Source organism: Boleophthalmus pectinirostris, unplaced genomic scaffold (assembly GCF_026225935.1).
Source record: "Boleophthalmus pectinirostris isolate CB_2022bp ecotype Guang Dong unplaced genomic scaffold, ASM2622593v1 HiC_scaffold_11, whole genome shotgun sequence".
Taxonomy (NCBI): Eukaryota; Metazoa; Chordata; class Actinopteri; order Gobiiformes; family Gobiidae; genus Boleophthalmus; species Boleophthalmus pectinirostris.
Window position 1 is genome coordinate 3,289,307 of NW_026570994.1, and position 25,862 is coordinate 3,315,168.

The 25,862-nt window shown below is 39.5% G+C and overlaps 2 protein-coding genes across 2 annotated transcripts; one reads left to right on the top strand and one right to left on the bottom strand.

The window, feature by feature from the left end:
* Positions 1-6: 6 nt before the first annotated feature.
* Positions 7-3,462, bottom strand: LOC129412075 (uncharacterized). Its single transcript, XM_055164998.1, has 4 exons — positions 2,994-3,462; positions 2,546-2,751; positions 1,681-1,843; positions 7-1,599 (listed from the first exon to the last, which is right to left on the bottom strand). Exons 1-4 carry the CDS (start codon positions 3,121-3,123, stop codon positions 1,481-1,483), a joined length of 618 nt encoding a protein of 205 aa, XP_055020973.1. The 5' UTR covers positions 3,124-3,462; the 3' UTR covers positions 7-1,480.
* Positions 3,463-3,720: 258 nt separating this feature from the next.
* brca2 (BRCA2 DNA repair associated) lies at positions 3,721-25,512 on the top strand. The gene is made up of 24 exons (XM_055166664.1): positions 3,721-3,858; positions 5,044-5,138; positions 5,596-5,835; positions 5,929-5,974; positions 6,337-6,383; positions 7,292-7,320; positions 7,398-7,506; positions 7,584-7,633; positions 8,210-8,288; positions 9,321-13,346; positions 13,809-13,907; positions 13,978-14,047; positions 15,341-15,780; positions 16,244-16,428; positions 16,592-16,779; positions 17,256-17,426; positions 17,577-17,928; positions 18,066-18,221; positions 18,867-19,014; positions 19,422-19,588; positions 20,392-20,530; positions 20,777-21,033; positions 22,016-22,171; positions 25,048-25,512. The coding sequence occupies exons 2-24, from the start codon at positions 5,084-5,086 to the stop codon at positions 25,378-25,380; spliced, it is 7,542 nt and encodes a 2,513-aa protein (XP_055022639.1). The 5' UTR covers positions 3,721-3,858; positions 5,044-5,083; the 3' UTR covers positions 25,381-25,512.
* The last annotated feature ends 350 nt before the right edge of the window (positions 25,513-25,862 follow it).

The window sequence follows — 25,862 nt, forward strand, 5'->3', positions numbered from 1 at the left end:
TGCATTTAAAATAATAAAAGTTACAGAGTACAAGTGTCCAAATAGATCATTTCATAGATCAAGATCACTGGGCGAGTTCTGGTTGTTTCGTGATTGTTCCATTCATTCTAGATTCATATTTTCATCATTTTGTATCAGAAAAGCTGTTCAAATGCAAATACTCATTACACTGAAATGAAGTTAGCACAGATAAAGATTTGGTGACTGAACATACAATACGTAGACGTTACCATGTAAACAAGGGCCAAAGCTAATTTACACATTTATTTATTGAACAATTAAAAAATATACTACACCTTTATTTTCGTGAATCAGTGTTTAAACTGACAGAAAACCAGTCCGTGATGATAAATATTTAGGACAGAACAACATGAAAAACCCATTATACACATTTAACGTCTAGGTCAACATCTCCAAAATAAATATAAGGCACGGTCCAATATGGATAAGGCGATACCGATATCTGATATTTGTCAAGATGTGGCTGATAACTGATATTAAGCTTTTAAAAAACTATAGTACAGAGCATTTAAATTAAGTTATACTGAGGTTTACACATTGAATATAGGCTTATTCATATTGTCACTCGTGAGTCTGTTCAAAAAGACAAATGTGATGCTCTGAGGACACACAGACCGAGGAATTGCAGAACAAATATTGGTGCTAAATATCGGCTAGATTTCCACATCGGACCAATACCAATAACTGATAACTGATATACCGTCCCTAATGAATATCTACAAAACAATTACACTGACCCAAGAAGAGTTTAGGAAGTGAACTGACCAGATTTACTGTACAACAACTCAAAGTCAGTGTCTCTGGAGCCAGTGTCTTGTGGAACAATTCTACTGCAATCAAAGATTTGGAAAACTTTGTTCCAATAGAGCCCAACAGTGACCATGTGGCCCTGGTTCTGAAAGTAAAAATTTCATTCATTTTCTTACAGACTTTCCAAAAATAAAATAAATAAAAGCTGAATCTTTTAAATGTACTTTTTGGACTTAAAACAACCACATTACTGTTAACATGTAGTTGGTTAAGAGTGACTTGAAAAGAAGTACCTTACCACCACGTGAATATACAGTGAATATACAGCACAGCACCTACAGAGACTTCATCAAGCCTGTAAAAACAGAGCAATACAACTGCAAGTCATTATTTACTATTACTAAAGTGGCAAAGCAAAAGAGCCCTCCCTGAATTACTGTTGGTTTTGAGAATTGTCGTCACAGATTCCAGGAAATTAGAATACAGAAGTATGATATGAATGGTGTCCAAACCTTTGCAATCAGGTTTAGAATAATGTTTAATGGATACAGACAAAGTAAAACAAATCTAATTCAGTTCCTGAGGGTGATTTTCAGATCCGGTGGGGTTTGCATGTTCTCCATGTCAGGGGATCTGGGTTCTTCCATCAACATAAAATAGTTTTGGAAAAATAAATAAGACTTAAACAAAAAATAAAGTCACTACTTCTTCAAATCCATAACTTCCCATGGTCATTTGGGGGTGGTGCTGGTGAGGCTGAGGGGCCCTCTTGTGTAGCCGACTGGCCCTCTTCAGGAGACGAGGTGGAGGCTGATGCAGTGGAAGGATCTGACAAATGTTAACAGTAGTTGGGTTATTATTAGTTCCATTAGTCTATTTTTTAAACAACAAAAGACATTGTTCACTTACTATGAAGAAGCAGCTCATAGAGTCTTTGCATTTCTTGAATGATTTCTATATTTACACCTTCAGGCTGGAGGAAGTGGATAAGATCCCCTTTAATCAGGCCACATTTGGACTTTTGGGTCAAAAACAAAATGGGTTGATAGCCCAGGGCATTGAGCTTTGACATCTGTAAAATGCATTACACACGTTTAAGACATTTCTGTTGATTTGGTGTAAAAAAAACAAAACAAAAAACAAAACTAATTTGATTCAGTGAGATTGACCACATCCAGCAGAGTGGGCATGCACACAATCAGCTACAGTAGGTCAGTCTGCTGTAATCCAACCCAGGGTCAGCCCAGTATTAGACCTTCTTTCTATTGGACTTTTTTTACACGCACTGTTGGATTACTTGTCTCCAAACAGGGAAGCTCTTTACATTTTCTTCTTATCACATTCTATTATTGAAAGAAATGTGCTTTCAGTTACATTGAACTGACATTACGTTTTCTAATTTGAATAGTTTAAATTGGAATGAGTTATTTTTTTGACAATACAAACTGCACCACAGCTGTGCTCTGTAAGTAAGAAAGTATGTAAATCTGCGAGTAAACCTGTTTCATAATAAAACTTAATTCCATGATTTTGAAATTACAATTTTGATTATTAAAAACACAAATTTACTGAATGAATTCAATGAGTTGAACAGGCCTAGTTTGGCTCTGACAATAATAAATGTTTTTAGGTATAGAAAGAAAAGATTTGGAGAGATATTTGTAAAAATACCAGCAGGAGGCATCACTGGCCTAAGTTTTAAAAAGAATGATGCATATCATAGGACCTTTTCTCATGAACTGAACTAATAGTAATAAGACAGAGTGAAACTCACCGAGATCAGAGCACTGTTGACCACTCTGTTTGAGTTGTGATTCTTTCTGACAGACTGTGCCCAGTTTTTAGATTTGAGATTATCTTGGAATTTGGTGATCTTATCCCTGACGGGCAGACTGCACGCACAGGTAGTGCAGGTCTTCACCTGGACCGGGTTTGGAGCTTGACACGTTGGGCACGGCTTGGTTTTTGGCTTGGTCATTTCTACAAGAAAATAAATAAATTAATTAATGTCTTGAAATATTGAAATATTTCTGTATTGGATAGAATGATCATTAAAACAAAATCTGGTAAATTCTCTGAAAAATGCGTACTATCCATCAGTCTCTATGTGCGTATGGATCTTACAATTTTCCTGAATCATCCCTTTTTTTTTTTTTTTTTATCTGGTCACCCATAACTTTATTATTACAAACTTTCATACCATAGCACATCGATAAACTCACCCTTTGACGTGATTTCTCTGATATGCACTTTTTTGAGAGAAAACTGTTTAGTGGATTTAAACAAAAAAAACAAAAACAAATCAGTCCTCCTCTGGAAATTTCTGCATAAATTCGTCAGATACAGTCGCATTGGCAGATGGTTGGCAAGTGAACGGAGGCGGATGGGAGACCATTGACGTCCTTATATGACTCAGACGGAGATTTTCGCGTGTACGGCCGCGGAAGGACAACGCGTCGCCATTTGCCGCTTTGGGATGAGAACGGAGCAGTCACGCAGCACGGAGGCGGGGTTTTAACACGCGGAAGCCAATAGAAAGCGGCAATGCATCAATTCATGTCCTCCCAATAGTGTTTTGAACGCAAATTTCAGTCAATATATACTTTTATGTTGGTCTGACAGTCGTTTTTTTTCCCTTTATGCACCTCAAACACTATTGACGCAAGTCTCTGATTCACAGCCCGTTTGCTATACGAAAGGCGCGACTCATTTCTAAACCCTTACCTCCTGTACCTTTAAATTCCTCGTCTCCTTTTCTTTCAACCACACCCACTGAGTAAGTTTAGCCAATAGGAACCCACATACGTCTATTCTCATTGGCTGCCTGTTCTGAGTGGGCGGGATTAGTGCGGAGGAATCGAAGAGGTGAGTGTTGAGGAAGCAAGCAAAAGAAATAGGACGCACCCCGAGGAGAGACTACGGAAACAGTAAAGGGAGGCTTCCGATTGGTGGCGCGGGAAGAGGACACGACTTTTGGATTGTTTTTGTCACGAAATATAAAATAAAGACACGTTTTTGTTTACGTTTTGTCCCGAACGTGCATGCGGAAGAGACGTGGAGCAATGCCCGGTGCGGCTGCGTGACACAGTAAGAAAAGTTTGTAAAAATAAGTGTATCTGTAGCGATAATTCTCACTCACGTAGTTTTAATCACGTTTTGCGTAAAAATATAAGGTCCAACTCGTTTTATAACTTAAGACTTTCACCAGATAAGCAACGTTTGTGTTTTTTTCTGCTAAAATGATTAGTTAAAGTTCACAAGGAAAGTAGCCTACAAAGTCTGCCTCTGTAAATATTGTTAAATTCAACTTAAAGAGTAAATGTTACGCAAAATAGACTCCAGTGAGCTTTAAGCCATGTTATAATGCTTTTACCTCCTCAAAAACAAACCTGGAGTTATGTGTAGTTTCATTCACACATTTAGCTACCTTTTTACTTCAGTAGATCGGCAATAGCAGGTTTGAAATGATCCTAATGATTCTAGTGAAGGTGTATGGAGTTTAAAAACACAGTGGAGAACTTCCTTTATAACCGTATGGTTATAAAGGAAGGTGTGTTTTTCATTTGACAGAGGGACTCCTAAATGCCTAAGTATGCAGGGCAACTAATACAAGATACATTGTGATCGACTGAAACACCATTGACCATTAAGCAGGGCTGGTCTTGGTAGTAGTCAGATGGGAGCACAGACTGTATAAAAATATGTATATACATGGATCTCTATGGATGGGAAACTGCTGGGAATTACTGGGTTTCAGATGACACCACAACTTCTATAGGCCCATAATGCACATGGGGGCAGCTAAAATGAATATTCTCATTAAATTGACATTCAGCATTTGTGAATTTTCCTCTGTACAGTTAACTTGCTCCTCCTCCTGGGACTATGACATCATCACCAGATTCTACTCTGTTCTGTACTGATGTACGCTGTTGTACACCAATATATATACTGTTGTACACTGTTGTACACTGTTGTACACTGTTGTACACTGTTGTATACTGTTGTATACCATTGTATACTGCTGTACACCGCTGTCCACTCCTGTCCACTCCTGTCCACTGTTGTCCTCTGTTGTCCTCTGTTGTCCACTGTTGTCCTCTGTTGTCCTCTGTTGTCCTCTGTTGTCCACTGTTGTCCACTGTTGTCCACTGTTGTCCACTGTTGTCCACTGTTGTACACTGTTGTACTCTGTTGTACTCTGTTGTACACTGTTGCATATTGTTGTCTACTGTTGTAAACTCTGAGCTGTCTCCCTCTCTGGCTCTACAGGTTCACTCTGACCACACCTGCAGGGTCACATGTGACTTCTATGGACCTAACCTCTGGAATAATGTACGACATTTTCAGAGATCATGTATGGAATGGTGAGTTCTCTTGAGCAAAAATTCTCTTAACATGTATCATTAAGTAAGTGTGACAGTAGCCTAGTTGGTGAAGCGTTTGTCCAATGATCTGAAGGTTGGCAGTTGGAATCCCGCTCTCGATATAAACATCATTGGTTGAGCGTCAGATCCACTGACCCACAGGTTGACTGGTGTGATTCCAGCTCCCACAGATGAATGCTGTCATTGTGTCTTTGGGCAAAACACAAAACCCACCTCGCCCCAGAGTCTGTGGACACTGGTGTATGAATGTGTGTGTGAATGGGTGAGTGGTTCCTTGTGGTAAAGTGCTTTGTGTGAGTTGAAGGTGGAAAAGTGCTGTATTAAAATGTGTGACTATGACCATCACCAAACTAGTTGTGTTTTTCTCATTTTAAGCCTGTTTTGTGAATAGTTTTTATTCAGCTCCATTGCTCTTTACTATTCCATTGTGTTGTAGATTTGGGACCACTAGACCCTGACTGGTTTGAGACACTTTCAGCAGAAGCATCTGAGGAAGGAGATGTCTTGGATAAAGATGAACTGTGTGCCAACCAGGAAGCACTGCGCGCCAACCAAGAAGAAACTCCTGTGGCTGACAGGAGACACTACAGTCCAATGTCCTCTACCCCCAGAGTCTACAGACTCAACCACACTCTGTCCCCTGAAACAGATCAAGACTCTGTGACTGTCCAACAAGGTAGCAAGTAGTTCTTTCTTTGAAACGTTTACTGTTTATATTGTGTTTTAGCCCTACTGTTTTTAAGGACATTTATATATTTTTTTGCTTTAGCAGAAACACCCTGGAGAAGTAGAAGCCCAAATGCATCTCTGGAGAGGCGAGTTTTTATGCATTTTAAAGGACCCATATTACAAAGTATTTTGACCTATGTTTTGTGTTTCCTCATCACAAACAGATCTGGAGTTGTGTTTTGTTTCATTCAACATGTTAAACACACACCCTCTGTATTTAGACTGAGTTCTTCTCTCAAATAGAAAACACAGCCCTGGAATTGCCAATGAAACCATAATGAACAGTGCAAAACTTTTGAGTGCAAGTAGATTCATGGTTCAGTTCAGTTTAAAGTGACTAACAGCTGACAGGGAAGTTCTTATAACAAGAGGTTCTGGTCTGAATGGACTGTAGTCTCCTGCCCTTTATCACTGCTTGCGGCTTTAATTAGTTGTGTTTTTCTTTTAGGTCATCATCATTTGATTTATTTGCACATCTCATGAGTCCCAGTACAGGTAAGACAAATACAATTATTACTAACTTTAATTATAGTTATCCTAATTTGCATTCTGTATATATTTTTTACACATACTAAATAATTAGAATTTTCAGTTTTAATTTGATGTCTTGATAAACACAGGCAAAAATGTCTTGAAGTTAAAAAATATAGCTTTTATATAGCATTTTCTATAAAGCATGTATGCATTTAATTGTAAAAAAAAAATCAAATTTATTAATGTAAATTCTGAACTTTGCTCCAAACCACTTGCTTTTACTGATCATGGTTAAGACTAAAATCTGATCATGATTAATATCAATAAAAATGGGATTAATTCCACAGACCAACTTGGAGCACAAGTATACATACTGGACTGGAAATAGAGGTGGACAATATATCTAAGTATTCCAAAATAATCAAAATGCAAAATTTAAAGTCGGATTATATTGTTTATATGAAACTATCTCATAAAGAAGCAAACGACTGATTACTTTTGAAACTGAACAAACCTATTTGTTAATCATACAAATATTGGTATTCAAGTAATTTTCTACACTTTAGTGGCTAATTTTTCATGATTTTATGTTAATGCTTTGCTGAGAATGTTCCACAGTATGGCATTAAATGTATTTAGTCAGTTTCAGTTATTCTAATGCTGATAATGCCGTGAAAAAATGTATTCTTATTTTGTCTTCACCGCTCCACTGATTTTACCTGTTACTTGGCCTGATGGCATGACCTGCTTATCTCTATGGAAACAGATCAGTTTAATGGCATACTGTGAAACTTTCAACATCTGTTTACCCAAAATATTTTAATATTTTGAGTATGTGACAAATTGTATACTTTTGTATACCTACAAGCCCTGTGTGCTTGTAGAGTCTGTAATAGTGATAATATGTCATTTCTCTTTCATACATCTAGACCGACCCGGCAGCCCCGTCCAGTCCAAGGTATGTCTCTCACTTTTGGTACTCACAGTTAAGCTTAATATTGTGTTTTAAACCGCATGTGTTTTTGAACGGTACAGACCTGCTATATCCGAGACATCTCTGAAAGACTTGGTGCACACATGGGAGACATATCCTGGAGCAGCTCTTTAAACACCCCCCCGCCTGTGCCCTCTACTTGGATTTTAAGTATGTTTTATATCACATCACACCACATTTAATCACTTATGAACTGTTAAGTAAAGCCTGTTTGTTTCACTTTGAAGCCAGAAAAGAGAGTGAAAGTACTATCAGCCTTACTGAGGACACAAGTGTTGTAAGTATTAAATTACAAGGTAAACTATTATTTCGAAATCGCTTTTATCTGAATGACTATTAATACCCCATTAACATGTTTTATCATCAGATTAGTGTTACTTCATTTGAGAAATCTCTGTCAAATATGGAGTTATAATTATGATCAATAGACAGACGAACAGCCAAACTTAAAACATGCACAATAGGTCAAATCCTCCAGCTAAAGTAGTCCTGACCAAGACTCCCAACAAGGGTCCACTGCTCCTGACAGATTGTTCTAGAGGAGTTGAAGGACGGGTCAAATGCACGAGGACAAGAAAGTGTACTTTAACTTTAGCCTACTTATTAATTATAAATGATTTCTATGTTTTTTTTTTTAATCTTTATTTTGATCCTTGGCATGCAGTTTTCTTTAAACTATATCAAAATCAGTCTCCCACAGGTCAGCAAAAAAAAATTTTTTTAAATAAGTTCAATGTGTCCTCATCAAATATAGAATTGAGATCCCTCTCCCGAATAGTTTTAAGACTTTTATTCATAGTAATGATATTAGAAACCTTGTCTCGATATATAAGTCTATTTCCTTCTCTTTCAGTTAGCCCGCAAGCTCTTTCACTGTTACCCAAGTGTGCCTGCAGATGGGTTTATCCCGGAGGCAGCTCTCGTCTCAGAAGGTAACTTCGATATGTTCTTTATTTCACCTTTTGTCTAAAAACAAAGTCTGATAATTCTATGCTTATGCTGATTAATGGAGGTATTTTAAGTACTGAAATTATCACAGTAAGTTTGAAGATGCCCAGTCAAGAATACATGCTTTTAAAATATTTAATTTTCTTGCCTGGCGAGAAATAAATTTTTGGGTCTGATTGACCCGCCTCAAGAGAGCAGGAAGGAAAAAAAATGTTTCTTCAGGTCAATGTGACCCCCAGGAGAGCGTGAGGGTTAAACCTGTGACCAGACTACACATATTTGTTGTTTCTCAGTGTTCAGATGGATGTGATTGACAGGTGGATTAGCCAATAAGGGGCATGGATAGTTTGTCCGTAAAACATAGCTGTTTACAAGGAAAAAAGGATAGAAAAGGAAAAAAAGTATGTCAGAAGTCTAAAGAAAATGGGGAATTCTGCTTAAAGGTGCAGTACCATATTTTACTGTCTTAAAAGTGAAAAAAGCTATTTAATTTTAAACCGTTCAAACCCTTTTTTAGCATCCTAATTATCAATTGCTCTTTCCTAAACTTTCAGTGGCCAGAACAGAGTTTTACCATAACAGTGTTAACAACAGCTAGCATGCTAACAGCACTACATTCTGGTTTGCAGGCATTCACAGGCTTTATAACTGCATGCAGACAGCACACAGTGGTCTGATTTTGATCCTAAGACCTGCTTTTACATATTTTATATATTGACCCTTTATTACATGAAAAGACAACTCTGTTTTAGCTTAGCCTGGGACACACAGGTGGAGACCAGACTGAGAGATTTTCTGCTTAAAATATACAGAGAGAACCAGTCTGGAGTCCAAGCTAGTCTGCACTATAATTCATCAAAGGATATAGAATTACTGAAACATGCATAAAGGAAAACAAGATTATAACTTTTTAAAGCTCAGTTAAGTTCACTTTGCATAATGTCAGTCCACTTCTACTCCTCACACGGTATGTTCAGAAGGTCAACTTGTTCTCACTATTGTCTCTTCATTAACAGATGCTGAAGTGACTTCTTCGAACAGTAAAACAGCACAAAACCCCACCTGCAACACTGCACAAAGTCCTCTCCTCGGAACTGAAAACACCCCCTACACAAACCGTAGTGCTATATTTAGGAAAGTGAGAAATGAGAGGGTTCATAGAAGACACATCACTCAGACAAATGAAAGTGGCTGTGAAGATGTGGAGGCCTCAGAGGACAGGTCCAGTAAGCCACAAGCTGAAAACCCTGCTCTCTCCCAGTGGTCTCCTATAAGTTTGTCTCAAGTTCAGTCACAAAACTTTTCCCCATCTGTTTGCCTGTCTGCCATGAAGAGGACTAAAATGAGAGGAAAACGAAGGCTCATGATTCAACACGGCGAGAACATCGGTGGTCAAGACCCCGCGTTGACTTTGAAACCAAGCAACGCAGATGATAGCGGCTTTTCATCTGCAACCATTCCAGTTTCAAATTTGGAAAATAAAACTACGAGTGAAAAAGAAAACAAGGACAATTTTTCGGATTCTGTAGGTTTCAGAACGGCTTCCGATAAAAACATAAAAGTCTCATTGGCAAGTCTGAAAAAAGTCAAGAATCTTTTCAATAATCTAGATGAGAAAGAAAATGACCGACACACACTACCTGATGAGTTAGAAGCGAGCGTTACTGATAAAAATGGGGTTTCAAATAACGATTGGAATCTTACAGTTTCACAAAAAGCCGAGGTTAAGGAACTCTGTGAATTCCTAGAACAATCAGACAGCCAGTTTGACTTTACACAGACCTCAATCCAAAACGCTAATCAGGTGTCTCAAAACCAGGGCTGTCCCACATTAAAATCCGAAGCACTTCCCTCCTACTCACCTGCAACAACAACAACCTTGAATCAGTCAAACAAAGCCGAGAAGCGTCCAAAGTTCAGCGAGGCATCAGAAACCGCTTTCAAGACTTCAAATTCAAGAAATAATTTTGAAGGAAGAAATGTAAACGCTTCATTTACTCAAGGATTTAAGATGGCCAGTGGGAAGGGAATTACTGTGTCGGACCAAAATTTGCAGAAATCCATGGAGCTTTTCGAAGATTTGGTTCATGATCTTGATGGTGTGTCAACTTTTGGGAAAGCCTGTTTCAGAAATGAGACAAGTTCTTGTGTTCCATCTAGTCTCAGTGAATCCCAACACTCTGTATTGGCTATTAAAAAAGCAAAAATGTGTAAAGTGGAAAACAACGTCAAACCAGACCGTTCTAAAGTTCTTCTCAACGCACAAAAGACCCATTTAGTAACATCCTGTAGGAAGCCACTGGTTGTAACAGCTGAGGCTAAGTCCTCTTCTGTTGACACTCAAGAAAGTTTGAATGACACAGCCAGCAGTGAGCGCCCAAAACATTGCCAAAAATCTGATGCAGAAGAAGAGATTTGCCCAAAACCTAAAGACATTGAACAGCTTATTGTCCAAAGTGGTCAATTCAAAGAAGACCCAAGGGACAGTCATGTTTCAACAAAAATAAGTGAATTTTCATCAAACAATTCTGTCAAATTAACATCTAAGATTTCATATGAGAGTGACAAACCAGATGAAAGCGGCATAACAAATGTTGAGACTTTAGAGAGTTGCTTCAGAACAGCTCAGGGCACACAGGTTCAAGTGTCCAAAAAACACGCTGAACAATCAGACAGCCAGTTTGACTTTACACAGACCACAGTCCAAAACGCCAATCAAGTGTCTCAAAATTGGGGCTGTCCCACATTAAAATCCGAAGCACTCCCCTCCTACTCACTTGCAAAAATACCAACCTTGAATCAGTTAAACAAAGCTGAGAAGCATCCAAAGTTTTGTGAGGCATCAGAAACGGCTTTGACAATGAATTTTGAAGGAAGAAATGTGAACACTTCATTTACTCAAGGATTTAAGATGGCCAGTGGGAAGGGAATTACTGTGTCGGACCAAAACTTGCAAAAATCCAAGGAGTTATTTCAAGATTTGGTTCATGATATTGAAGGTGTGTCAACTTTTGGGAAAGCCTGTTTCAGAAATGAGACAAATTCTTTTGTTCCATCTCATCTCAGTGAATCCCATGGTGACAAACACTCTGTATCAGCTGTTAAAAAAGCGAGAATGTGTAAAGTGGAAAACGACGTCAAGGCAGACCGTTCCAAAGTTCTTCTGAATGCACAAAAGACTAATTTCGTAGCAGCCTGTAGGAAGCCATCGGTTGTAACAGCTCAGGCTAAGTCCTCTTTTGTTGACACTCAAGAAAGTTTGAATGACACAGCCAGCGGTGAGCGCCCAAAACATTACCAAAAATCCAACTCTGAAGACATTGAACAGCCTATTGTCAGAAGTGCTCAGTCCAAAGAAGACCCAAGGGACAGTCATGTTTCAACAAAAATAAGTGGATTTTCAACAAACGATGCTGCCAAATTAACATCTAAGATTTCATATGAGAGTGACAAACCAGGTGAAAGTGGCATAACAAATGTTGAGACTTTAGAGAGTTGCTTCAGAACAGCTCGGGGCGCACAGGTTCAAGTGTCCAAAAAACACATTGAAAAAGTGAAGCACCTCTGGAAAGACTTTGACTGTTTAAACTCTCCAAATGAGATCATTAGAGATACAGAAGAAAACTCAAACTGTCAGAGTGTGTCAATAGATGGGAATTGTGTCAGTGAAAATAAACAGAAGACACCCAAAACGGAGACTCAGTATGAGCCTCAAGCTGTACTACAAACACCCCTTCCAGCATCTTCAGTGTCACAGAGCTGTGCATTTCAGACAGCATCTGGAGCAAAGGTCAACATTTCATCTGAAAGCCTCATGAGAGCCAAACGTATGTGGAGTGAATTTGAAGATGGTCAAAGTAAAGCTCCAGTAATGAGAGAGAATGGGTCAGTTCCTCCCACCAGTGGCTTTCTCACTGGCAGTGGTAAAAAGCTGTCTGTGTCTGTGGAGGCCATGCTGAAGGCGAAAGCTCTGTTTGACGATATCGGTTCTACATCAGATACCAAAGAGACTCCAAAAATAATCAAGCCATCCATTGCTGAAAAACTTAAATCACTTTCTTCTCACAAACATTCAAGTGCACACACTCAACTTTCAATTTACCGTTCAACTGAAACCACATTTCCAAAGATGGACTCTAAGGAATATTGTGGTAGTAAAAATGGCTTTACAACAGCCAGTGGAAAAACGGTGAGAGTCTCAGAAGAAGCACTAAACAAGGCAATGGAATTGTTGTCAGAAGGAACAGAGTTAGGGAATGAATTGGAGGACAATGCTCTAAGAAAAGCTTCAATGAGCAAAAAGTGTGCTGAACCACAATTCCCAAAAAACAACTCTGAAAACAGAAGTTCATCACCTCACCTCACATCATCAGATGGGCCATGCTTAAGACCAGAAACCATGCACACAACAATGGACAGCAATGTTCAAACTAAACACGAGAAGGAGGGAGCATTCTTACCTCTTGAACTTTCAGTGAGCAGATTGGACTCTATGACAGCTCCAAACATGGAAGAAAACAGTGGATGCGGGTTTACCACAGCGAGTGGAAAGAAGGTTAACCTGTCAGAAGAAGCTCTCAAGAAAGCTATGAAGATGTTGTCAAATGAAATTGAATTGAATGGTGATGAAGGTAGTTGCACAGCTGAAGTCATGACAGAGGAAATGAATGCGTCTAAATCCCAGTTTAGGTCTGTACAAGCCAAATATAACAATGCTGCAAACAAAATTAATAATTTCACCTCAAATGTCAACCCATCCGTTAAGATGGACATAACCTCCAAAAAAGAAACTCATCCTCAGTTGTATAAAGACGGAAACGCTCATCCAGTGGTGGTGAACTTGGACATGCTTCAGCTTGGCGGCTGCACTTCCACACAGCAGCAGTTCCTGGCACAGGAGGCCTTGGACTGCACCAGGGCCTTGTTGGAAGATGAGGTCCGGGCTGCACACACGCTGACAGATGGTCTGGAACACAAGTCAGCTTTGACCCACTCATCAGGACAACTGCAGAACCAGATGGAGAAGAAGGAAGACCGAACTGGTATGTGCACATTTAACATGTACAAACAGGTGTGCAGGTTTTTATGTTTTTATAATAAATCTATAATCTATTAAGTTTTTATTGTAGATGTAAAGTGAAGACAAAAGTGTGGTTTTCATGTAGAATACACTACCAGTCAAATGTTTGGACACACCTTCTCATTCCATTTTTCTTTATATTTACTATTTTCAACATGAAGACATCAAATATATGTATAAATATTTACCAAGAATTATGTAGCAAAGAAAGAAATGTGATGTCCTGGCCGCCATTTGACATTTGTTTTTGAATCACTGCAAACCCTTGGACTTTTGTGAGCTTCATGGCAGTGCCTCTAACACGTTATTCACTCTCACTCACTCTGTTTTAGTGAAATCAGTCTGACCTGTCGTGCACTTCACTTTTTGATTGTATTCTATGTCTAATCTGTACCACAGTGATCGGCATTTGTTGTGTTTACAGGCGAGCCAGTTCTGAAAAGGCCTTCACCCGAGGAACTAGACCGCACTTGTGATATACCTAAAAAGCCCATTCCTAATCCTGCCTGGAGCTGTCTTGGTGGTAAATAGACATGGTTTTAACAGAAAGGGCAGATATACTTGGTATTGTTCTCACAGGGATCTCTCCACAGGTTTGTTGAAAGACAGAAGAGTTTTTCAATACCATGTGTCACGCCATCCAAACACCCCAAGGCCGCACGGGTAAGTTGTATCTACTAAAAAATTGTTCCATAAGCCCCTGTTAAGAGGATACAGGCACCTTGGGAGCTGTATATGATGTGTTGTTTTATAGGCAGCTGTTCCCAAGATCATCAGCACCTTCTTATGGGCACATCTGTTGTAGGGTTTTATGAAGATCTAGTAAAGACATCCAGCATTAGAACATAAAAAAATTGAATACTGTATTTTACACACTATAGGGTGCACTTAAAAGCCTTTAATTTCATCCAAAAACGACTGTGCGCCTTATAATCCAGAGCGCCTTATATATGAATTTATTGGAGTGTCTTAATACGACTTTAGTAAACTACAAAGCCACACCACTTGCAGCGTTACGGCTCCCGTAGTCAGGAGCATCAGGAGTAATACAGACTGTGATTCCTTTTAATATTAAAATGCACCTGTCAAGAGACACACTTACAACGGCCACTTTACACTCAAGGCTGTTATAAAGTTGTCTATAAAGGGAGACAGCGCCGAGCGACTTACGATCTGCCAATGGATCGTGGACGCCTGGGCTAAGGATCAGTATCAACTGTGGTCCGAGCTTTCACCAAGACCAGAATCATCACTGAACTGCCAGGGAACAGTAACAACACTGACTCGGATAATATCACCCAACTGTTTGAACTATTATGACTTATTGTGAATACACAAACAATTTAGCATCTCACACAGTATTTTTTTACGTGTTACAATTGAACAAAGTTGAGAGCTATTGTGAATGCGTTAAATGAAGTTTGACTGACTTATCTAACTGTTGTGTTTCGTTTAATACGCCTTATAGTCCAGTGCGGTTTATATATGAAAAAAGTTTGAAAGCAGACCATTCAAAAATCCAGAGCACCCTCTAGTGCGGAAAATACAGTAGTTGAATTTTTTTCTCCAAAAATGTGATTTACCATAAAATTTTCATTCTTTTTTATGTTGTAGTTCATAGTTGAGTAAAAAAAAAATGAAGCTACTTGTAATATGTTGATTAAAGACCCTATATTATGCAAAATTGCCCCTTGTGGGTTTTAAGCCATTTCAGAATTTTCAAAACTCTGTATTATTAGTCTGTCTACATCTCCAAAGTTCAAAATGCTCTGTTCTACCTTGTGATGTCATGAAATGGTAGTTTTCAAGTTAACTGCTACCTTTTACCTTTTGTTTAGTAGAAAATTCCACAATAACAGATATGTTCTTGATGAAGAAACAAGATTATAACATAGATCAGAAATGGTGTAATATGGGCCATTGCTTGGATTAAATGCTGCCTCTTGTCTTATCCAGGAGCATAAAGGAGCAGGCGAAACCAACTCCAGCGGCCCCTACACTAACCAGGAGAGGAGCAACATTTGTGCCTCCCTTCTTAAACGCCAAAGCTAAAGCCCCTAGAGACGACGCGCAGGAAGAAAAGGAAAAACCATGCACGTTTGTCCCCCCGTTTAAAAAGCACAAATCTGATATCCACGGAAATGTCACAGTAAACAAAGACGGCAGCTGTGACAAAGAATCTTCTACCATGCACACGTTTGTACCACCTGCCCCCAAAAGACCAAAGACACAGAATGACAGCACCAGCAAACAGGCCGCAGTTCCAGATCTTGATCAAGTATTCACTCCAGAAGGTGAAGCTGATAAACCGAGTAAGAAAGAGGAAACTGCTGCAGTCGTTCATAGTCCAGAGATGGAGCAGGATGTCAAAGGCACAGCAGACGCTTCTACTCACGGTAAATCACGCTCTTCAACTACTGATAGTACAAAGCAGTGTTAAATAGACAGAGTTAGAACAAAAAATAAGCACCAAGGTTTCTTTCCTTCTACCAAAAATACTACTTTCTAGAGTGTAATTTATTAAAGGTCCTATATTACACAAAACTGACTTGTGAGCTTTTAGCCATGATTGAATGTTCCTCTTCAAAAACAGACGTTTGGAGTTGGGTTTTGTTTCATTCATACATGTTTGAGTATTCATGTTTGAACAAAGTAAGTTTGTCACATTGGTCATGTACCAGTGGTGGAAATAGTGGTAGATGAGAGCAATGATGTCTTAAATAGAGGAGAATATCGATCACTCGGGTGTGAGTTACAGCAGTGCTGACAGTGTACTGACTGATATATCAGCCATCCCTAACAGAAAAACATGATCATTATACTCCCTGTGGACATGTTGGTTGAATTGTGTGTTTGCAGAGACTCTGGGGAGCATGGGGGATCTGGCTCGTGATCTGCAGGACATGAGGATCAGGAAGAAGACACGGCAGACGATCAAACCCCTTTCAGGAAGCTTGTTCCTCACAAGATCCTCCCCAGTGAAGAGGCTCTCCTTCAGAGCTGTAGTGAATGGAGAGAGCCCGCACAAGTACAGCCAAAAACAGGTATGCAACTTTTCATTATTATTTTCATTACATTATTACATTTACATATATTAATGTTGAAAATCACATTCTATTGTGTAAAAAAATAGATAGTGTTTTTTTTTGTTTTTTTTTAATCACTGTGGTATCAGAATATATATTGAGTACTGGGTCTATGTTCCAGTTGTACCAGTTTGGAGTTGATCAGCAGGTGTGCCACGTCACCAGTCAAACAGCTGAATCGTTTTGCTTCAACTTGCTGAAGTTCCACAAGCCCCAGTCCTTTCTGGAGTCAGGAGCAGTGCAGCTGGCGGATGGAGGGTGGCTTGTTCCCAGAAGAGATGGGACTGTGGGGAAAGACGAGTTCTATAAGTATGCTACGTTAACAAAATTGATACTTTGCAGTTGATGTCATCAACATTCTCTGGAGATGTGATTCTAACTGTAGACACAGCTCTGTGTGAAGCTCTGTTACTTAAATTAGACTTTAAACTGAGTTTTGTTTTAACACAATCTGACTATAAAGACCTGACTTGGTTGGAACTACAACAGGTGAGATGATTTGTGTTGTTAAATAAGTCTCACACATAAAATGACAGTCACAAGCAAACTAGCATTAGTCAACAGTATTTCAGTTAGTCACTCTCGCGTTTTTGTTGAAAATCAAACTCCTAAACAGGACCACAAACACTCGTATTGATCCCGGGCTTCTGAAAATGTGCTCTTTTCAGACAGATCTTTAATATATACATGTAGAACACCCCCAGCGTGATGTCCCTGCAAAGTATTAATAGGTGAAGTGGTATATGTGTATGTTGGTATGTGGATTAATGCAGTGTCCTCACTAGAGCGCTGTGTGACACTCCCGGTGTGGACCCCAGGCTGATCAGCCCACAGTGGGTGTACAACCATTACAGGTGGATCGTGTGGAAGCTGGCCTCCACAGAGAGGGCCTTCCCTTTCTACATGGGCAGTGTCTGCTTCACCCCAGAGCAGGTTCTTCTGCAGCTCAAGTACAGGTATGTAGATACAACTAGTGCCTCTGTTGGGGAAATCTCTGGTGAACCAATGACAGAGACTTTACAGAAGACATTTTGTGCTTGTGTCTGCTTTATCTATGACACCTGTGGATCATCTGCTTTAACCTTTTAACCTTTGTCTTCTATCAGATATGATGTAGAAGTGGACCATAGCCGTCGCTCTTCTCTGAGAAAAATCATGGAGAAGGATGATGCCTCAGCTAAAACCATAGTGCTGTGTGTATGTGGGATCTTCTACGATGGTCAGTCGAGCTCTGCACCTGCTCAGGAGGTTGGAGTGAAGCCCGACAGCTCCTGTGCCATTGTGTGGCTCACAGACGGCTGGTACTCTATCAAAGCTCAGCTGGACCCTCCGCTGACCAACATGCTGCACCTGGGACACATCAAAGAGGGGGTGAAGCTCATGGTGCATGGGGCACAGCTCTCGGGCTCCGAAGTGGCCTGCACCCCTCTGGAGGCACCAGACTCCCTACTCTTAAAGGTCAGCAGACACGCACGCACACACTGAGACACCCACTGCACTTGAATCATGTAGAAGTAAATGAGTGGTCAGTTTTAACTGTGTGGAGTACTTATTGCATAGAGTTTCCATCTCATAAAGCGCTGTGTGTTTGTCAGATCTGCGCCAATAGTACGAGGAGGGTTCGCTGGGACACCAGACTGGGCTTCTACAAGGACCCCCGGCCCTTTGTGCTGCCCCTGCGCTCTCTGTTCAGTAAAGGAGGAGCAGTCGGCAGTGTGGACATGCTCATACTTAGGATCTACCCCATCCAGGTGTGTGAGAGCAGCAGCCACTTGTGATTTCAGTCATTTTTTCGAGTAAATTTCTATTAGGGCTGTTCAACTGGTTGAATTTTCGGCGTATTATATAATTGAGTGGTAATGACTGATTAATTAATGGCAAGAGTAATGTCTTTATGACACATGCACAGTTCAGGGCACAGGCACACAAGGGTTCTGTCTTATATCAAGACTTGCTGCTCAGCCAAGCTTCATGCTGTCAAAAATGTGGAGAAATCACCTAATCAGGAGAAGTGCTGCCAAACCTGACTTCTTCAGCATTTTTCTTTGTCCAAGAAAAATGTGAAGTTGGGTTTTGAATATTTGCTCCAAACAAATGAAGCACACAAAGAATTACTATTTTCCCCTTCCCTCTCCTTGCTGCCTGTTTTTCATTTTTTTCTTCTTCATTGTGGTCCTCTGTTCTCCTCCAAAATGTACCTGTGGATCTAAAATACACCACTCTCTCCACCTCTCTGTGTGGTTAGAATTAAATGTGTGTAAAACGTGAATCCTCATGGCACTAAAATAATTAAGCTGTTTTGCACCTGAAAAACTTGATTTACTGGAGGAAAGGTTTGAACCCTTCTGCACACATCCTCTTCTGTGCTCTCATCTCATGTGTGCTGCTTGTTCTAGTGGATGGAGAGAACGGCCGATGGAGGGGTGGTGTTCCGCTCGGCCCGCGCTGAAGAGAAAGAAGCGAGGCGATACAACAGTCACAAGCAGAAACATCTAGAGGCCCTGTATTCAAAGATCAATGCTCAGTTTGAAAAGGAGGACAGAGGTATGGGGACCAAAGTGGATAGTTATTTTTTTCTTTCATATGTGAATCCAGAGATATGGAAACAAATGCAAAGTCAGTAGCAAGGACCATGCCACAACAGTATATGAAAATATTGGTTGATGGATAGTATAATGACATGATGAAAGACAAACAAGATGGGAGAGATGGGGTGGGCGGCAGGGTATGCTTGAGATACAACTGGTACAGATGGGTTATTAGAGGTTTGGTTTAGGTGAGCTGTGGTTCACTGAAGAGGAGGAGATGAAGGTTAAGTTGTGGTCCTGCTCCTGATTCATCATATGGATGTGCTAGGCTTTAGCAGTGCTGCTGAGACTGTGTGTGCTCATCTATGCACACAATAATAACTAACTACTACTATGTACTGATGATGTCCTAAAGCACCTGAGTTTACCAGCTGAGTGTGTGGAGTCCGTCTTCAGAGCTCCAGTCTTTGCTGAAGGAGGGCTGTCGATACCACACCTATAACCTGACAGCTTCTGAGGGCAGGACAGGAGCAGGCAGGGCCACCGTGCAACTCACTGCTACAAGGAAGACTCTCTTCACACGTCTACAGGTGAGGAATGACCCCAACACACAAGTGGTACTGGGCATTTGGTGGACTATTATATTTGGTCTTTTGTAAAAGCAGCACTTTGTGACTATATGAGCCTGACGTGGGCTGTTTACAGTTCCAGTGTTTCCCAGTATTAGAGGAAATTAAGGTGGCCCACCATAGTCTTATTATACTTTATGCCTGTAGTATTGTCATAAATATATAGTAATTATATTTCATCTGTATTCACATTTATTTTCCTTATAATGTGTTAAATAATATCATTCAAATATGAATCACTTGTGTTACCACAGTTCATAGAACAAAAACTTGGGAAACAGTGCGTGTCATAATGTATTTGATATTACCGATACACTGTTTTGTGAGCTCTGGTTTGTGATCTATGGTGGTGTTCTACTGTATTTTTTTGGCTCAAAACTCACAAGAGTCAATTTTGTGCAATAATATAGGACATTTAACAATGTACCAAAGGTCACATTGAAGTTAGCTACAAACTAGATAGATTACCTACATACTTTCCTCCTCTCATGGTATGAAATGATGGTACCCTTGCTTTGAGCTGTACTTGATTTATTTAATACAACAGCAGATTCTGTCTTCCAGTCGTTGTTCTGGTTCTTTTCTCATGAGAAAACAGTGTATGAATATCCAAGTGTATTTTTGCAGTACATTTAAGACATAAATGCCAAGGACCACCAGAGGTGGGCAACACCCGGAATATTTAAAATGTGATTGTTTTTTCCCCTCTATGATATAACCCTACATCTTTCTCCCCGTGTGTGTGTGTTTGTGTGTGTGTGCAGACTTCGTCTCACTGGCTGTCGGCACATTTTTGCCCCCGAGCTTCAGTCAGGTTTACAGAGCTTCAGAACCCAGACTTCGTGCCTCTGTGTGGAGAGGTGGACCTCACAGGATGTGTCATCAGTGTCACTGATCAGCACGGTAAGTACAAACTAAAGACAGGCTGTTAAAGGGCCTATATTATGATCAGTTATGCAAACTTGTAACCATGTTATAATGTTGTCATCTCATCAAAAACAGACTTGGAATTTTGTTTCATTTACTCATGTTTGAGTAACTCTTCATTATTATCAACAAAGATTAAGATGCTCTGTTCCACCTTGTGACCTCATGCAGTGCTAGTTTGAAGCAGTACTTTTCAAGTTAGCAACTACCTCTTTTGTTCAGGCTCCTCTCCGGTCATGTACCTGGTGGACGAGGGCTTGCAGGTGGTGAAGGTTCGTGCTTGTGGTAGCTTGGTTCGCTGTGGCTGGGAGGATGTGGTGGAGCCACGTGCTCTGCTGTCCCTGAGTAACCTGCAGGTCAGACGTCAGTGTGTGTCTGACCCTCCTGTGCTGTTCGCCGGAGACATGACCGAGCTCTCCACAAACCCCCGGGAGTCCCACCTGCAGCAGAGCCTGGGCCGCCTCAGACAAGCTCTACAAGTGGGCACTTTTCATTCATTTATTGACATCTATTCATACAAGTGACCACCCACTCTGGCTTCCATATGGAAAAATTGTAATCTTAAGAGCTACTTGCAAACTAATATCTATAAGATGGTTGTTTTACATCCAAACATTTTATTTAAACACAAGATTTGGCTAAATTCTTAAATAACTTTTAAGCATTTAGGTTTCTAAAGTTTCAGAGACAGATTTTACACTTGTAAATGTTTTTTTTATTTTTTTTTTTATTTTGTTATATATATTTTTATGTATTGTAAACAAAAAACAAGATTTGACCAGTTAATACAATCAATTTGTATTTATAATAAGTCAAGGCAGATTTATTTCTAAAGCATCCCGAAGTGCTTCACAAAGACACAATAGACAAAACAACAGAGTAAATAACACTTCATTATGTAAGATAATAAATGGATAAAAATACAATATTTTAAAATACAACTTCTCGTAATTTCAGGTAAATGCTGAAGCAAACATGGTTTAAATCAGACCTATTCTGCAAAATGGACTTTTCAAAGCTTTAACCTTAGTATACAGTAATTGTTTTCCTTCTCATTTACAAGTTGTATTTGGAGTGATTCATGCATGTTTGCGTCATCTTTAAGCACTTATTTTCAAGAGGCCATATTGTCGATTGAGCTGTTTTTACTGCCACTGACATACACCCACTGCTCTGTACTTATTTTGTTCTCCAATTTTATTTTCTTAAATTAGTGATACATGCAGGATTCGAGTCATTTTGGTACAAATGAGGAAAAAGTCTGCAGCTATCCAAAGGAGGGGCTGACAGCATTTGTTTGTTGTGACGAGAATTATGGCAATGTCCGCTGTTTTTGGTTTAAATGAATATTGTGATTTTAAAATATGCAAATTCTAACATAACGATCCACTGGTGTCATACACTGTAACTATAGAGCACAACATGTCTACTGTAAGTCTTATATGTTTCCTGTTTCCACAGGGCCAGGATGATTTCTTTCTGAGAGCTGAGCAGAGACTGATTGAAATCCTGACTCCTGAAGGCCAAAGTTTGTCAGCTGTTGAACCCACAACTCCACGGTCAACAACAACCACAGCACAAAAACTTAGAACTCCCAACTCTACAAAGATGACAAATGTGAGTAAAAGTGCATTTGCTATTTATTTTTCCTTCAATTTACGCAATACTAATTAAAGAAGGGGTAGAGCTACTATGTTATAACGTTGTGCCGTCATCAAAAACATGCCTGTTTGAGTAATTTTGCGATCTCTCACCTTTAAATCAACCAGTATATTAGGGGCTAGGCCAAGAATAAAATATAGAACCTTACAATTACCAAAAGATAGAGGTGGCCTGGCCCTTCCCTGTCTAAAGATTTACATCCAGGCGGCTCAATTGAGGGTTATATTGAATCTATGTGATCCTGACATTGAAGAAAGAGCTATAGAGTGGATCCAATTACAAGCTATATTAGTTGATTCAAAATTAAGATCTCATTGGAAAGTAAATGTAAATCCATGGTTGGACAAATATTATGAAGAAATATAACTTATTAAGTCAATGTCGATTTTTGAGGTGGATCGCTTACGATATTGATTTTGCACCAAAGAAAATAGATGGCACATTTAAAGCATGGAAAAACAGTCCAAAGATGTACTGGGAGTTAATTAAAAAACAAGGGGTGATGAGTTTCCAGGAAATCAAGGAGTGTTTCAATTTGAAAAACCAAGACTTTCACCAGTACCTGTAGATAAGGCATTACATAGAGCAAGAAAGTAAGAAAGTTACCCTAGATACATCGGGCGTCATAAAAATCATGATGGAAGCATACAAATCAGACAGTTCAGAAAACCGTTGCCAAATTGTATAAAGCGCTGGAGGAGTTAAAAGCAGACAGTACGGAATACTTACAAGAAAGATGGGAAAGGGAGGCAAATATTAAGATGTCAAATGAGGGATGGGTAGAAATTAACGAATACTAATGGAAAACCACTAATTCATCTTTTTCAATCAATCAATCAAACTTTATTTGTATAGCACTTTTCATACATTTGAAATGTAGCACAAAGTGCTTCACATGCAACAGAAAAAAATTTACAATATTAAAAAATAACAGCAGCCCCCCCACCCCATTATTTCATGCATATATACAACAATAAAACATAAACATAAAGCTCCCAAAGGTTATAGTAAATATATAAATAGAGAGCTAAAAACAGATGGAGACTAAATAAAATATTAATGGAAATGTAATTAAAAGCAAATGGTAATAATAATAAAAATAATAATAATAATAATTTAAAAAAGTAAAAGTTTAAATTAAAAGCTAAATTAAAAAGATATGTTTTGAGTTTACTTTTTAAAATATGAACAGTCGCAGCGGACCTCAGATCCTCAGGTCGACTGTTCCACAAACGGGGGCTGTAAAAGCTGAATGACGCCTCACTGTGAGTTTTAGTCTGGACTCTTGGGACAGTTAAAAAACGACTACCTGAGGACCTGAGAGTCCGAGAGGCTCATATGATAAAAGCAGATCAGATAAATAAATAGGACTAAGACCATTAAGAGCTTTATAAACCAATAAAAGAACTTTAAAATCTATCCTGAAGCTCACAGGAGCCAGTGCAGAGACTTCAGTACTGGGGTGATGTGCTCTCTCTTCCTGGTCCTTGTCAGCAGTCGTGCTGAAGAGTTTTGAAGGAGCTGCAATGGAGCTGTAGATTTCTTTGGAAGACCAGAAAGGAGAACATTACAATAATCAACACGGTTTGTGATAAAAGCATGTATTAAAATCTCTGCACTGGCTTGAGAGAGAAATGGTCTGACTCTGGCAATTTTTTTTAGATGATAAAAACCAGATTTAGTGATGGACCTGATGTGTGGCTCAAAGCTAAGCTCACTATCAAGAATAACTCCTAAACTTTTCACCCTCTCACAGGGGTTCAGTGAGGAGGTTTGGAGCTTAGCTTTGAGCCTCTCTCTCTGAGCTTCAGGACCAATTATTAAAACCTCAGTTTTGCCCTGGTTGAGCTGGAGGAAGTTTGCTGCCATCCAGGACTTAATATCTAAAATGTAGTTAAAAAGGGTGTCGATCGGGCTTAGGTCATCAGGAGACACAGTGATATAAAGTTGGGTATCATCAGCGTAGCTATGAAAGTTAACACCGTGTCTCCTGATGACCTGTCCTAGTGGCAGCATGTAAAGATTAAAAAGGGTTGGACCTAAAATTGAACCTTTTTGGAGGGAGTATGGCTGGAAGAACACTGTAAGGTATTTTGTAACGCCGGCACAGAGAAAAGGGGGGATATCAAATGTTGAAGGTCCTGTGGCACGGATATAGCGGCTCACTTGCATATCTTCTGGGGATGCCCCGTAATACAGCAATATTGGCTAGATATAAAAAAAAAAAAAAAGATTGATGAGGTCTTTAAAATGAATATTCCAACGACTTTTGAAATTATGTATCTTGGTATAATTGATATTCTGAATTTGAAAAGATGGGAAGATTATAAAATGTTAAGAATTATGCTGTTACCAGAACACGGCGAAGTGATCTGAGGCCTAAAATGGAAGAGTGGTTTGATATAATATTAAGTATTTATAATATGGAAAAACTCACTGTCTCAGATTGGAAGGTCATAAATTTAAGAAAATTTGGAAAGGATGGTTACATTATATTAAACAACATAGATCTGATTTTGTGTAGAAACTGTATGAGTGTCTGGATAACAAAGACTGAACTTACACCCCAGTTTAAAGCTACGATGTTTTATTTTATGTTTTGAATGACTTGTTCTTATGAAAATGACATTACAGTTTGTGTAAGTAAGAATGAGAAATGTGGAAATGCTAAACTATATATATTGGACATTTAGACGTGACTTAATCTGGACAGTTTGTAAATTACTTTGTGTGTCCTAATTGTCATGTAAATCCACATAGAGACAATAAAATACAAATGTATGTAAAAACTGAACCAGTATGTTAAACCAAATGTGGGTGTTAAATTTCAGCAGAGTGTGGAAAACCGTCCCGCCACTCCCCCAGTGTTTAAGACCCCCGCCCGGGCAAACCTGTCCACAAAGAAGGATCCGCAGAGCCTGAGGAGAAGGAAAGCTCTGGAACACCTGAGCCAGTACCCTCCTCCTCCCCCCCTGCCCCCACTCAACACGACCGTCTCACCCAGCGTCAAAAAGACCTTCTGCCCCCCGCGCCGCTCCCTCGCCCCCGGCCCCCCCGCAGGATCGGCTGGCCCCGCCCCTGTGGAGGAGGGCTGGGTCCGCGATGAGGAGCTGGCGCTGATCGATACTCAGGAGCTGTGTGTGGACGATTTACCCATGGACTGACTCTGGTGTTTGTCTGTAATCAAACAGGCTGTACATTTGTTCATTTGTTCTGTGCTCTTATTCTAAATTATAAAGCTTGTCCACACATGTATGTATTGTTGTTGATAATAAAAAGATACACTATCTTTTCTACCTCTGGGGATTCATATAATATTTAAGAACACTTTTATTAAATGGCTAAATATTTTTGGACTCCACAGTCATGGTGAAATCTAATATAGTTATTAACAAACATACAGCCATATTGTAGGACAGAAAAAAATGACTTGTGTACGCTGAATTGAATTGGCTGTGACTTCTGCAGTTTCAGTTCAGTTGATTCTCATTGAAGACCAAACTACTGTACAGCTCGAACAGTGAAACAAAACCTTCCAAAACTATACATTTTACTTTATACATACACTGCTCAAAATAATTAAAGGAACACTTTGAAAACCTGTCAGATCTCATTGTCAGAATAAAGGATGCCACCTCTTTTAATG

Excerpts from the sequence above, each read along its gene's own strand:
- LOC129412075 (XM_055164998.1), bottom strand. The coding sequence starts at position 3,123 with ATGCGACTGTATCTGACGAATTTATGCAGAAATTTCCAGAGGAGGACT. Across the intron at positions 2,752-2,993 it reads CAGAGAAATCACGTCAAAGG|AAATGACCAAGCCAAAAACC; the intron begins GTGAGTTTATCG and ends ATTTTCTTGTAG. Across the intron at positions 1,600-1,680 it reads CTATGAGCTGCTTCTTCATA|ATCCTTCCACTGCATCAGCC; the intron begins GTAAGTGAACAA and ends AACATTTGTCAG.
- brca2 (XM_055166664.1), top strand. The coding sequence starts at position 5,084 with ATGGACCTAACCTCTGGAATAATGTACGACATTTTCAGAGATCATGTA. Across the intron at positions 13,908-13,977 it reads TGCCTGGAGCTGTCTTGGTG|GTTTGTTGAAAGACAGAAGA; the intron begins GTAAATAGACAT and ends ATCTCTCCACAG. Across the intron at positions 21,034-22,015 it reads GCCTCAGACAAGCTCTACAA|GGCCAGGATGATTTCTTTCT; the intron begins GTGGGCACTTTT and ends CTGTTTCCACAG.